Source organism: Cricetulus griseus, chromosome 2 (genome assembly GCF_003668045.3).
Source record: "Cricetulus griseus strain 17A/GY chromosome 2, alternate assembly CriGri-PICRH-1.0, whole genome shotgun sequence".
Lineage (NCBI taxonomy): Eukaryota > Metazoa > Chordata > Mammalia > Rodentia > Cricetidae > Cricetulus > Cricetulus griseus.
This window is the reverse complement of record NC_048595.1, coordinates 201,116,502-201,130,813: the sequence shown is the minus strand read 5'-3', so window position 1 is coordinate 201,130,813 and position 14,312 is coordinate 201,116,502. Positions and strand designations below refer to the sequence as shown.

The 14,312-nt window shown below is 48.2% G+C and overlaps 1 protein-coding gene across 1 annotated transcript in view; it reads right to left on the bottom strand.

Annotated features, from left to right (window-relative positions):
• Positions 1–9,914: 9,914 nt before the first annotated feature.
• Pfdn1 (prefoldin subunit 1) overlaps positions 9,915–14,312 on the bottom strand; it is a 55,509-nt gene continuing 51,111 nt past the window's right edge. The window contains exon 4 of the mRNA XM_027400782.2: positions 9,915–10,282. Within this exon, the coding sequence (XP_027256583.1) occupies positions 10,199–10,282 (84 nt within the window). The 3' untranslated portion in view covers positions 9,915–10,198. The remainder of the gene's footprint in view (positions 10,283–14,312) is intronic.

The following is a 14,312-nucleotide window of genomic DNA, read 5'->3' as shown; positions in this document are numbered from 1 at the left end:
ACAGAGCTTGGGGGAGTAGAGGAGGGGTGCTAAGCCTTTGTGCCTTTCCCTGGGTTCATTGCCCCTTGGAGCCGCTACATATTGAGTTTTCTGAACCCTGTTCTTTTAGGTTTTCCTGGAGACTTCATTAGTGGATGGCTGTATGCAGCACAGACAGCCATGTAGTGTGACTGGAGGGAGAGGCTCTGATCTGATACCGACAGACTGAGTGGGGAAACCCAGCCAGGCCTGTCTGGCCCAATTGTTCATGGCCTCTCCATGCATAATTCCTTCCTGTTTAATTATTACTCACAGACAAGGCCAGTAACAGGATTTCTCCATGGCCAGCTCTGGGTGGTAGGGTGGGTTGGGGATTAGCTTCCCTGACCAGACTTGAAGAGAAATCCCATGTCTGTGCTGCCTTGGGAAGAAGGTATAAGCTACAGGCAAAACATGTATCTATAAATCTATCACTGCCATCCCGTCCCCATCTACCAAGTCCCCACATATAAACAGATTGTCTGCTTTACTGGCTCTTTTTAATTCTTTAGGGGTCTTGATCAGGTCCCTGTTTTCTTCCAGTTAGACAGTATCAGTATGGCACAGATCTACTGTAGGCCTTTGTTTACTTGTTTTGAGGTATTCCTTTTTCTTTTCTTTTTTTGAGACAGGGTCTCTCTATGTAGCCCTGATTGTATTGGGATTTGCTATGTAGATCAGGCTGATTTAGAACCCACAGAGATCTACCTGCTGCTGTTCCAGAGTCCTGTGATTAAAAGTGTGTACTACTATGCCCAGATTTTAAAAACTTAAAAAAATTTTTTTTTAATCTTATGTGTGACTGTTTTGCCTGCACTTACGTATAGGCAACTACATGTATGCCTGTATCAGGTCTCCTGAAACTGGGCCTCCAATGCATATTTGTGAGCCAGTTAGCCAAGTTCGTGCTAGTCTTTTTCTGTTCTCTTTGTTCTATCCCCTTCATCTATGGAGACATAGACACCATTCATCAGTACAGTTAAGTGCCTTGACTACTATAACTTTATAGGGATCTTATTTCAATTATCACAGTCCTCTTGCTTTTCTTTACATTTTATCTATGTCTTGTGATTGTCATTGGAATTGAGTTAAATCTAGGTCATTGTGGAAACTGATCTTATTTTTACTAATTTACTTGAGACAGGGTCTTACTGTGCAGCCCTTACTGAGAACCCAGCCTGACGGGTATCCAAACGAATCTTTCACTTGTTTTACACGACAAGGCAACTTGCTGTGTGTAGTGACTGGAGTGAAAGCCCCATTTTGATGACGTAGGTTTGTTGGAACCTGCAGCACATGAGGTGGAGGGTCATGTAGACTTTTCAGTCTTCACTTTGTCAGGACACGGAATTGTGCAGTAGACATGAATAGGTTGGATTTTAATGTTTTCTGCCTACCATTAACAGTCACAATTATTTCTCTAAAAACTGCATTAGAACCAGGTGTGATGGCGCATGCCTTTAATCAGCACTTGGGAAACAGAGGCAGGAGGATTTCTGTGAGTTCAAGGCCAGTTTGGTTTATATAGTGAGTGGCAGTCCAGTTAGGGCTATATAGACCCTGTTTCAAAAAAACACAAAACAAAATTCTTTCATTAGGATCTATTTGTAATATGAGACATTGGTCTGTCTGCTGTGATGTTACCCATGGCTGGGTTTTCAGCACTAGACAAACTGTCTTCTTCCCGTGTGCACCCTGGAGCCTCCCATTCTTGTTGCCCCTTCCCATTTGGTCCTCACAGTGACATCATGCAGTCCCCACTCACATTTCCTCCGGTCTGAGCTGAGTGTCAGTTGTGGTCCAGAAGGCACTGAAGAGTTGCTGTTCAAGCCCCTCCCTTGAAGTCTTCTGACCGACCTCAGGATCAAAGGAAGCTGGGTTTCTGTCTCACTAAATTGAAGCATTATCTGCTCAGGGTCTCTTCCCTTTGGGGCTACCAAAGTGCTCAGCCAAGGTTTGGAGCAGGAAGCAACCATTTGGGATTCTCTTTGTGGCTTGTTTCCTTCTCTCAACAGCATGGGAAATTCTCTCAGATTTACAAAGGCAAAAGGAATTATTTGTTTTACTTAAGTCAAAGTGTAAGCTTTATACACACATCTGGATAGAGCCCCAGGCAGCTGGTGCAGAGGGTGTTGCACAGTTGAGGGCTCTGCTGTGATGTTTGCTTCAGAATTTTAGAGGCCAAGATTTGCATGTACTGTGATGCACTGGAGGGCCCTCCACTCTCCAGTATCTCTGTCTAGCCAAACAATGTACTGTCTACCAAATCACAGAAGCCACGCTGGGCTGGCAAGACTTCTCAGTGGGTAATGATGCTTGCTGCCCAGACTACCAATCTGAGTTTTATCCCCAGGATCCATGTGGTGGAAAGAGAGAACCAAGTCCTACAGGTTGTCCTCTGACCTACACACACACACACACACACACACACACACACACACACACACACACACACACAGAGTTGTATACACCCCACTCCCAAAATTTTAAAATGTTGTAAAAATAAAAAGGAAGACACTGTGAAAAGTGCTTGAGAAAATACTTGAAAATCTCAGGGAGGCTTTATATTTGTACACCGAGAGCCTTTATTTCTGCATCTTGCTGTGTTATCCTGGGCACTATGCAGTACTTTCCACAACTTTGCACTCTCATTCATAGTAGAGCACGCAGAAGCTTTCCAGAGAGGAACCCCAGTTATAGAAAAGTAGGTCTGGGGCCTCAGCTCAGTCCTCTCAAGTCCCCCAACTTCCAGCAAAAGTCCTTTTCGTCTTCTCTATTTGAATGGGTACCACCTGCTAACCACACAGCATCATCTTTGCTGGGGAACAGTAGTAAGCACTTGGGATGCTCCTGCCTCTCACTCTCCTAGGGCTTGCTGGGAGATTTCACATTCTCAGACTACTCACATTTGATTAGCCATTAAAAAACAAAACATGGCTCAGTTGGTAAAGTGCTTGCCATGCAAGCATGAAGTGTTCATGGTTCTGTCCTCAGCACCCAAAAAGCTGGGTGTGGCGGCATACAGCTGTAATCCAAACCCAGCACCAGGGAGGAGGTGGAAACAGGAGGATCTCTAGAGTTTGCTGCCCAGCCCATCTGCTCTAGTTGGTGAGCTTCAGGTGATTAAAAACCAAGGTGAACAAAGCTGAGGAGATAGTGTGGTGCTTGTCATGCAAACATGAAGAGCTGAGTTTGGTAGCTCTAAATTTCTTTCCAGGGATGCTGGGGGGAGGAGCTTAGGTCCCCACAGTTGTGTGACAAGCACTTCCCCAACTGAGCCATCCCCCGCCCCTTAAAATGTTGGCTGTCCAGTTTCCTGTGTTCTTCATTAGTTAGTATTAGTGTGCTAGGGATAGCTGTAGACACCACACCTAGGAAATGTTGTTCCATGTCTATGTGAAGTTCTCCTTCCTTTTATCCAAGGAAATAAGTGTCTGGATATTCAGCCTCTCTAGTCCCTGCAGGGTCCCACCAACTAAAGCTGTATGTACTTGCCTGCTGCCCTGGCCTGCCACACAAAGGGTGATTGCAGGTCACCTGTCTGTGTGTTCCCTCCAGCACACACACTCGATTCATCTTGTATCTAGACTTCTTTGTCACCCTTTAATAACATGGACCCACACTTACAAGCCCATTTTAATATAGGTCAATAGAAGCCCCTCCCCTCCCCGGAATAAGAAAACCCATATTTTTCATGATTTGTCCCATAATAGGGTATCACCTCACTGTAGCTCCTATGATGTCCTCCTCCCTTTTCAACCCCATGCCAGGTCCCAGCAAACACTCTACCTCCTCATTTCCTTCATAATACCCTTCATATGTATGACTTTCGGATCTGTGGGATCACAGCTGTGACTTGTTCTGTATTATTAGTGAGTGAGTGGCAGAGTCAGGGTTGGAACTGAAGCAATGAGGAAAAGCTAAAGAAGATCTCTTGAAGAGCCAGCAGGGCACCCACTCACCAGGCATGCAGGGAATTTACTGTCGCAGTCACTGCTGGAGCAGGCCCTCAGGAGTGGGCCTCGACTCCAGAGCACATTCTGGAGTAGGGCATGAGCTAGATCGTGACCTCCATGCCGACCCTTTGTTGGCCTCAGAGGAACAACAGGCACAGGAAGGAGACTGCTTTCTCCTGTCACAAGTCATATCCCAATATGGCACATGTAGCCAGACTGCTTGTCTTCTGAGACGAGCCATCCTGATGTGCAAGGCCCAGGATCCGTCTTTACTCGCTGTGGAGTCTCAGATTGCTTGCTTGACACTGGGAGACCATGACTGTTGAAGTTGATCTCAGGCCCACACATCACCTGCATCTCTGCCTGACACTCTGTAGCCAGCCTGTCTTCCAGCTTGGCTAGAGACTGGCAGTGCAGTCCTGCATATTAGGCCGGTACTGTTTGTACAGACGCACTCAGTTGTGTTGAAGGGTTTTGAATAGGGCTATATTGTGTAGCCCTGAGTGCTGAGCTTACAGGCATGTGCTGCCACTTAGCTTTCAGTTGTTTATCCAAAAGTAATGCCATCTGGTGTTCTGCTCACAGCATTGGGGGTGGACTGCTAACTAGCAAGCTGACCTTGTGACTGAGCTGTAGGCAAAGGTGGGATTGCTTTGGGGCTCATGTGGATGACCCAGGGGTTCACTAGGTTTGTTTCCTCGGCATCTCAGATAGCGTTGGGGCAGCTGCACTTTCTGAGACTAGGAACAGAACCCATCCCCAAGTGAGCACTCTTACAGTCCATGAACACTGGCCTCACCTGGAAACAAGTGGCTGGCAGCCACAGGACTCCCAGATCAGTGGGGAACTGCCTGTCCGGCTGTCAGTCTGTTCTACCTCAGAGTATCTTGGGACATTGAGAGGGTAGGAATTTAGACCTGGTTTCTTATGACCCAGTTTCATAGAAAAGATCGTGAGACCAGAACTGAAGCTTTCAAGGGTGTCAGGCTGGGTACAGCCAGGCTCAGCAGGCAAAGGTAGCAGTGGTCACAGAACCTGGCTGGGGCTGTGCCAAGCCCTGACAGCCCTATATCCTATGGGAGAGGAAGAAAGGTGTGAAAGGGTCTCCTAACCTCAGCCTTTGGAGTTCATAGAAAACATTACAGACTTAACCTGTCCGGCTGAGCCCTGGGGATGAAGTTGGGCCTGTGCCACTACAGTCTCCGTTACTATGCGTACCCCCACCTCCCTTACATATCTGCCTGCCATGTCCCAGTGCGGTCACCGTTCCTGCGTGTACCCGTACCTCCTCACATACCTGCCTGTCGCTTGTGAACATTGTTAGCAACAGGACACCTTTGCGCTGGCAGCAATGGTGTCACTGGCATGTATATCCTCCAAAAGGTGAGGCAGAGCAGAGGCCCTCCCCTTCCCGCATGAGGGGTGCCAGCCATCCTGTGATGTCTTAAGGTTCTGTTTATAAATGAAAATGCTTAGGATTTCTCCTTTTATTTGCCTCTTGGTCTATGCAGTAGAAAGGCATTCTGGCATCTTCTGTCACCTCTGGAAGGCTAGGCTAGTTAACTGCCTTCTGTTTGTCTGGATGCCTCATGTATGATGATGGCAACTGAGACTCCACTGGTGACACTTCTAGGAGGTACTGTGTGGTCCTTACAGTTGAGGACCCCTCACCCCAAGCCTGTCACCGGTCTGGGACAGGACACTTCAAGGTGTAGCCTCACTTGTTGAAAGTCCTTGTAGAAAAGGCCTACGGTGTTGGAACTCTGTGTGGGAGCAGACTGTCTGTCTGTCCGAAGCACTCTCAGGTCAGTCTGTCGAGATACTGGCAAGCATGTAGGAGGGCACCTGCAGCACACCAGAGCCTTTGATAAATCATTCAGAAGGTCAGCGCAGAGCAAGTGAGGTTTCAGATGTCAGGCAGACATACCTGAGAAGACCTCTGCTCACATTCTTGTGACTCATCCTGTCCCACTTGTCCATTGCCTGCCCTCATAAATGACACCTATGAGGTTGTAGACTAGCCTGGGACCAAGGACTTCTGGTGTGGTGTGTGTCACGTGGCCCTGGAGAAAGACCCCAGGGATTGGTGAGTAGATACTTGGTCACAGGAAACTCTGTGCCTCCTGGCATGGCCTGTTTACCTTCTTCTAATATAAAGGCAAGAAGTGTGTACCTGCCTTTCCCTTAACAGTCGGAGTCTTCCCACACTTGCTCTGCACCCAAGGCCTCTGGGGCTGTTCTGACCATTCTGACCTTCAGGCCTACGCCACTGCCAGCTTTTGCATTTGCAACCAGATTGTTAAGTTCTAGGTACCTGTCCCTTAGTAGACCCCACACCAGCCTGAGGTTGAGAAAACTTGACAGCTGGTTTAAAGGGGAGGATGGCTTCAGTAAAGTGGCAAGGAGCCTAGATCTGATGCATGCCTGGGACCAGTAGAGGGCCCTACTAATGGATGATCTCTGTCCCTAGTCAATGAATGAGGTTAGTTCTTTGGTTGATGTGAATGTAAGCACAGGACCAGAACCTAGCCTGGGTCTCAAGTATGGCCACACGAGGGCGCTTCATCTCCAGGGATGATCTCAAACTGAGCAAGCTCTACAGTGCTAACCTCTTTCCAGGCCAACTGCAGCCTACTCTCACCCACCCATTGCTTTTGACTCCCAGCCCCCCACCCCCTGGGGTGTGGACACCAGTGGGCTGGAGCCACCTCTGCTGCAGCATCTGCTGGATGACTGACTGGTACTCAGCTTCAGTAAGTCCCCGTGAGCACAGAAGACACGACTGAATCAATAATGGGAAAGTGGGAGAATTCTGAGCCATATTCCCTCACAGAGGTGACAGGGATAGTAGCAACACAGAAGACAGAGCCGTGAGGCCTTTGGGTGTAGAGATCCCAAGGCAGAGACCAGGCCCTGCTAGTCAGTACAGGAGACACCTCTGGAAATGCAAGGCCTTCCCCTATGAGCAGGTGACTATCTAGGAGGCACTGCTGGAAGACTGACTATCTTTAGGCCCATAGCCATACTACGAGCATCTGGAAGGACTTCCTTCAGACTTGCTCTGGGATCACTTCTGCTTTGGTTAACTTGAAAGCAAGAAAGGTGGCTAGGAGACCTGTAGACCCCACCTTGTCCTCATCCCTGTCCTCCTAGCCTGTGTGGGGAATGGGGAGTCAGAAGGGCTTGGAAGACTCTGTCCTCTGGAAATGGGTGCCTTGGGCATCTTTTAACCTCCATCAGCAGTCTGAGGGGAATGAGCTGGAAGTCCCTAGGTCCCCATGTTTCCAGGAATTTGTGAAATGAAACCTGGCAGGAATGACCTTGGCTGATCTGGAAAGAAAGGCAGGATTTGGTATTTTGTGTTGACGTAGCTGAGCAAGCTCAAGATCCAGGTCCATTGGAGGGAAGGCCCTGTGCCTGGCACCCCCTGCCTGTCCCTCAAAGAGGTGGAGGGTTGGATGACACTTGGCATTGTGAGCAACCACCCAATGGATGGTATGGTAGCTGGAGACTGTGGGCTCGAGTGATTAAACCTGTGCCAGACCCTTAGCAAGACAGGGCACTCTCCTGTACCAGCTCCAGTGGCCAGGGTATAAAAACAGAAAACACAAGGCTAGAGCTTGAAGCCCAGCTGCAGGAGAACTGGTCCAATTCATAAATCCACATATTCCTTGCTTTGCAAGTTTGAAGTCCTTACTGCTTATGGATTTGATGACCGTTCTAAGGTTAAAGAAGTAGCTGCCAATTGCTACCCACCATTTAGAATAGGCCCCCTAGGGGAAAAGAAACTGGTGTGTACACAGTATAAGCTAAGATTTCCAGCTCTATTCTGAAGGCTTCCAGCCACCTGCCCCACTTGACCTGGCTGCCCTCCCTGCTTGTTTTGCTTGTTTGTTTTTAATTCCCAATTCCTTTAAGGCAGATTTGAATTGCTTTGCTTAGCTGAATCTGAAAGACTGCCCCTCCCCATAACCTCTGTAAAGCAGGGCACAGAACTTCCTGTCTTCTCAGCTGACTGGGATCCACCAGTTTCACTGCCTTGGCTTAGGGTCATTTTGTAGTGTCCCTAGTATTCTTTTCTAGGAGGAAGAATGTTGTCCTCTTGAGTGCGGGGAGGCAAGGAAGTAGTGGGTGAGCCAAGCCACCCTTTATGCATCCTTGGCAAGGGCAGGAGAAACAGACTGCAGATAACCTCTGCTCTGGTCCTGGAGTAACTGCAGGGCCTAAGATTTATACTTGGTTCTTCTCACTCTCCCTTTCCTTTCTCTCCAGTCTATGTGGTGGAAGACCAAAGAAGAGATGACCTGGGCACATCCACCTGCCTCACGGCCTGCTGGACTGCTCTCTGTTGCTGCTGCCTCTGGGACATGCTCACCTGATGAGCCCAGCTCTCCTGCTTGGCTGCTCTGTGCCACCTCCAATAGGTGTACCTGCTCCCATCTCTTCTGATTGCTGTAATAAGTGGCTAGGTCTGCGCAGACATCTCTACCTTCAGTCTACGGAGTTTTAGATTAGTAAGGGTTACTGCTGTTTAATTCAGTGACTTGATCTTTTTAATGTTCAAAAGTCATTTCTTACTGATCCTTAACAAATGTGCTAAATAATTTTACTTTTTTTTGGCCAAAGGCTTAGTTATGAAATATATATATTTATAATGTTTAAATTATACACTCGAGGTAATGGCAATATGTGACACACCACTAGACTTCTCTGCTCACACCCTGTATGTTTCAATAAACCTGTCCAAAACCTGCTGTCTGAATTATTGCAGATAATTTAAACTACCCTGGGGCTGAACTCTGTCATATCCCATCCACCAGAGCTTGTAAGAGGTGAGCAGGTCAGCTGTGACCACTGTCCATCCATAAAGAGGACTTTTTCAGGATTTTTTCTTCTATTCTAGCTATCTCCTCAAAGACTGCTTAGGCAGTCATACTCACCAACACAGCTCAGACTCTCCTTTGCCCAGGTCCTGGGAAACAGACCTCTGGGTGACTGACTGGCTGCCCAGGGCTGCTCTCCAAGAGTCCACAGTCACAGGGTCTTCCTGCTTCCACACCCTCTTAAACTAGTTAACCAACCTGTTCACCTCAAATTTAGCCACAGGGTGTCGCTAAGCTATCAAAAAAAAAAAAAACAAGCCAGTTTCCTTGGCTTCAGAGCACCAGGGCAGCTGGGAGCAGCAGGAGGGTAGGGTAGGGTGGAGGGTGGGAAGCAGGGTGGAGTGCAGGGCGGGAGGGGAGATAATGCTTCCAGCACTTAGGAAGTCAAAGTTACCTTTGGCTAAACAGTGAGTATGAAGCTAGCCTGGGCTAGATGAGATCACATCTCAGAGAAACTACCCACAATTTTATGTCGTACATCGGATCAATACTCCCAATTTATTGAGGCACAAAGCCCACCACCAAATAGTAACACCCTGCCTGGACTCAGCAACTAATCCCAAGTCCCTGCAGTGGCCAATTTCGGGGCAATAGGAAGGGATGAGTTCTGAATGTTGACTGTTTTTGTTCTAAATACTTAAGTTTACATATAGTTTTCAGTAACTGTTGTGTTTAACTGATCTGCAGTAAAATTCCTAAAAACTGCACCTTGAATGAGCTGTCCCAAGGACACATAAGCCATCTTCCCAACACCACTGCCCACCCTGGGGATGCTAGCAGGCAAGACCACTGGCCCACCAAGGCCAAGCACGAGACAGAGCCTTGGAGATACTGCTTGCTATTGAACTTGGTTTGGGAAGTTAGGGAGAAAACAGGAAAGAAATCTTGAAGCCAATTGTGGCTCTGTTCACCTCCCAACTTCCTTCTTCCTCTATGCACTACATAGAGGTCCATAAGCTCCCTGTCAAAGGACCATAAAGGGAAGAGAAAAGGAGAAGAGCTGAGGAAGACACTTGCCTCTCACTCTCCTCAGCTGGAGAAAAGCAGATGCCACAGAGCAAGATGCAGCCTTTTATTGGTCTAACCCATATGCCTAGAGACATGCTTGGGCAGCCTTCTCCACCTGCCCTCCAGTCTCCGTCTGTTGACAGCTCCTGGCTTGCCCCTGGAGAGAGCAGTGTGCTGGGCAGGAGTGGCAGACATTCAGGTAGGGCCTGAAGGGGGCTCAAGGTGTTGGAGAGACTGTGGGGCTGAGGGGCAGAGGGAGGCCAGCACCCTGCACAGCCCCTGCCTGCCTGACAGGATGGAGGGAGTCAGGAGGGGAGAACTCTCCAGCAGCTCCTACTGCGCCCTTCGTGCCATCAGCATCTCTCGGATGTTGTCCTCAGCTTCCTTAACACTCCGCTCCAGGTAGGACTTTTTCTGCTGTAACACGAGAAAGAAGGGTTAGGACCAGAGTGAGCAGGCACAGCCATTGCAGCCACAGGCTCTGCTATCCTCCCTGGACGGTGATGCCAGAACCATGCTGCCAAACACCTGCCCACAGCACTCCCCTCAGGCAGCACAAGGACCTGGCCTGGTACATGTCCTGTAGAGGGCAGGCCACAGCACCCTTCCCTCAAAAGGAAGCACACGAGGTTATATCAGATGAAGGCCAGAAAATTCCAGGACAAAGCTCCTGCCCCACAATGGGCTGTCTCCTCTGAGGGTTTTCCATGGCCTGAGCCAGACATCCATAGCCCCTGGTGTGTAGAGCAGACAGTGTGCACACACTGTCCGGTGAGCCCAGAGCAGCCGACTGCAGAGCTCAGACAGGCAGATGAGTCAGGGTGCAATCTGCTTTTCTAATGAATCTGCTGCCGCCACAATCCAGAGCAATGACACACGGTTTAGTAAAGCAGGCTTATGGAAGCTCACCTTCTGTACCATCTGGGTCCTAAATTAAAAATCTCAACTTCAACAAAGAAACATAATGACTTTCAGAAGACACACCAGGACTGGGACCACAAAGACAAGTCAAAGGAAATGATGTGTGGACATTATTTGCCCTGTGCTCATTCCAAAAGTATGGTGGCTTTACCACAGGCTCCTGCCCTGGGAACAAAGTTGTGGCTGTCTTCCCACTTAGCAGACTTGAAAGTGCCCATTAGAGGAATAGCATACATGTCTTCAAAGAATACTCAGAACCATTCCCTTCTAGGGTACATATGACCGAGACAGCCACACTGGGGTTTGGTGACACAAGTGCCCTCCTTTCTGCCCTCGCCACTTCACCCAAAGTGCCTGCATGACCTAGGGAAAGCCTAAGGCAGAGGGCAAGTGGGCCACACATCACCATGCTTCCAAGGACATCACAACCCGCTTGACAGGCCCCGGCTTGCTTGGGAACTAAAGAACCAAACTTGGAAGGAGCATATCTACAAGGTAGTCATTTGCATCAAACTCTGCATGTAGGCTCTGCAGGTCTCTGCCTTAAAACTTCTCCCACATGGCCAGATAGCTATGGAACAATGCATTCCAAGGCTCACTCTGCAGAAGCGACGAATCTGTACCAGCTCCCGTGTGAGCCTGTCTCTAGCCTGCCCTTCCATCCAGTCAAACCTCCTCAGGCAGGAAAGCCCAGTCCCCTGACTCATCTCCCATCTGCCAACTTGCACCCACTTCCTTACAACACCAGGAGTGCCATAAACACCATCAGGGCTGTGACAATTCAGCAGCCCCAAATGTGTACTGTTGCTAAGGAATTTTGCTTAAGTACACTGCTAACCCTGATAGAACCTATCACTGTGATAGAGTGGGGATTGAACTTCCTTTGATAAACAACCCTTAGAGTTCACTTTTGAGTTTAAGAGGCACACACTGATGACTGCTGGCTCATCACTGAAGAATGTGCCCACACAGGAGAGCTAGTCACGGTGCCACATACCACCTGGGCACCTTGGACCCAGCCTCACGGGAAGTGCAGACAGGGCTGGTGGAGAAAGCAGGACTCTCCCTGCCACAGCTACCACTTAGGGATCTGGGTCTGTTGCCTTTGCTCGGACAAACTGAGGTCACAGATGGCAAAACTGTAGGAACAAATGCAGGTTATAATCCTCAGAAGTAACATTTTTTTAATCCCATAGCATTTTTTCCCTTCAATCATCTTTTTAAAAGATAATGTAAGTAAGTTTAACTCCCTTTAGATCTCATTGTCTGGTTAGTTTTTGTTGTTTCTTTTTTTTAAAACTTCTGTTTTGAGACAAGGTTTCTCTATGTAGCCTGGCAGCCCTGACACTCACTCTGTACACCAGGCTGGCCTCAAACTCACAGAGATCCACCTGTCTCTGCTTCCCAAGTGCTGGGATTAAAGGTGTGCGCCACCACCACCTTGGTTTTTGTTTTTAGAGGCAGGATCTCCCTATGTAACCTGGGCTATCCTGGTACTCAGTATGTAGACTAGGCTGGCTCTGAACTTACAGTAATCCTGCCTCAGTTTTATAAGTGCTGATAATACAGGCGCGTACCATCAGACCCAGCCCTTTAAATCTTCAGTTTAAATAAATTTAACGAACAATTCTATAAACAAACAACAGAAAACCACTAACCCAAATAGTTCCTGTCCAGACCCAGACCAGGGTACCTGTTGGGAGGTGAACTCTTTCACAAATGTGTCCTGCTACCCCTAACACACTCTTAATCAGAAACAGAGTCTCCAGATTTGATCCCATTGTGGACCCTAAATCCAGCTAATATCCTTGAAAGAAGATGATGGTGAAGACAGGTCACACACAGAAGGAGAATATCATGTGTGCTCTAAGTAGAGACTTGAGTGATTTGTCTACAAACTGAAAGAGCAAAGCACGCATTCTTTTTGAGGACCTTCAAAGGAAGCACAGGCCCATCAGAGTCAGCCTCCAAGAAATGGGAAAACAAACTCGGTTTGTTTTCTTTAATCTATGGATCTGTGGTGACTTTTTTTTTATTATTTATAAATTGTGTATACAGTGTTCTGCATGGAATTGAACTCAGTACCTCTTGAAAGCAGCCAGTGCTCTCAACCTCTGAGCTATGTCTCCAGCCCCCTGTGGTGTCTTCTTATGTAGCTAAGAAATCAACACAATACCTGAGATGTGTGTCCCAGAAACAGTACATACCAAAGGCTCCTCTGAACCGTACCTCTGGCCACATAAACTGGTAAATGTTTCTAAACATTTATATGCTGGGATCATACTTCTCTCAAAAACAACTGTGAGAAAACTGACCAAAAATACAAACAAAACCATCAGAAAGGATAAAGAAAATGAAGGGAGCCAAGACTTAGCTAACCATTTCTCCTTGATTCTCTGTAGTTTATTTTTAAAATGATCAGAAAGTCAGCTCCATGCCTGAATTGGCTGACACTGCAAACACCAGACACTGTGCATGGTCCTTGAGTCTGCCACACCTTGCTAGCCCTGTCTCAGAAGTATCCAAAAACCTTCATGAGGAGGCTCCTCTGAAGTGTGTCTTTCCTCTGCTCCTGACCTCTCTACCTTGTGGCCGGCCCCTCCCCCTCTCTAACAGCAAAGCTATTCTGTCTGTGGGCTGCTAAATCCAAACAGCACAGCCTAGGTGGCTTTTAAACACAAATGTTCTGCAGGCTGGGGCCAAGACCAAGGCAGATTAAGGATCTGGTTGGCATTGTCTGACCCACAGACAGTGCCTCCTAACAGTGTGCAAGTGAGCTCCTTAGTCTCTTATAAAGGCACCAATCCCATCCAAAGGGCTCCACCCGCTTCTCACAATCACTTCCCAAACACAGCTCCTCCAGGCCTTTCTCAAGTGTCACCTTATCTGAGAAGGAAATGTCCAGTTGGCAAAACTTGGCTCTGCTGTGCCTGGGTCCTAGAGTCCAGAAGGGTGGCTGGTGCATAGCAGCAGCTCTTGCTGGTTGAATGGGGTCATTCATGGGGAGAATGAATGTCTTGGGAGTCCTAGAACACTCACTGTTTCTTGTTCTCCTCCCACATTCAATAAATGGGGAACAAGCACCAGAGGGAGCAAGGGCAGAAAGTGACTATCCCTCACAATGCCTTTCCTGTTTGGGTTTTGGCCCCTAACCTTTTGCCCCTGGATATATATATATAGAGAGAGACATTTACAACTAAATCTTCACTGATGCCAACAGGGACACCGGAGCCTTGATCTCACAAACAGAGCAGGCACGTAGGCTTTGGCAGGTCAATTGCTATAGCTGTAAAACAAACCTTTTCAAGTTCCCGGTTTTAGACTCTGGTGCCAGCCTTGGAACCTCTGTGAACTGCACTGGGACAATGGGCACCTGTAAGCTAAAGGGTCCTCGGGAACCCATGCCTCCCAGCAGTCCTGGGAAAGGCAAAGTGTGCTGTTCTTATAGCAGCTGCCCCCTGCCTGTGGCAGTTTCCTTCCCCTCCCCTCAGAATCCCTTCCCTAGGGATTTCCCTAGTTCCATCAA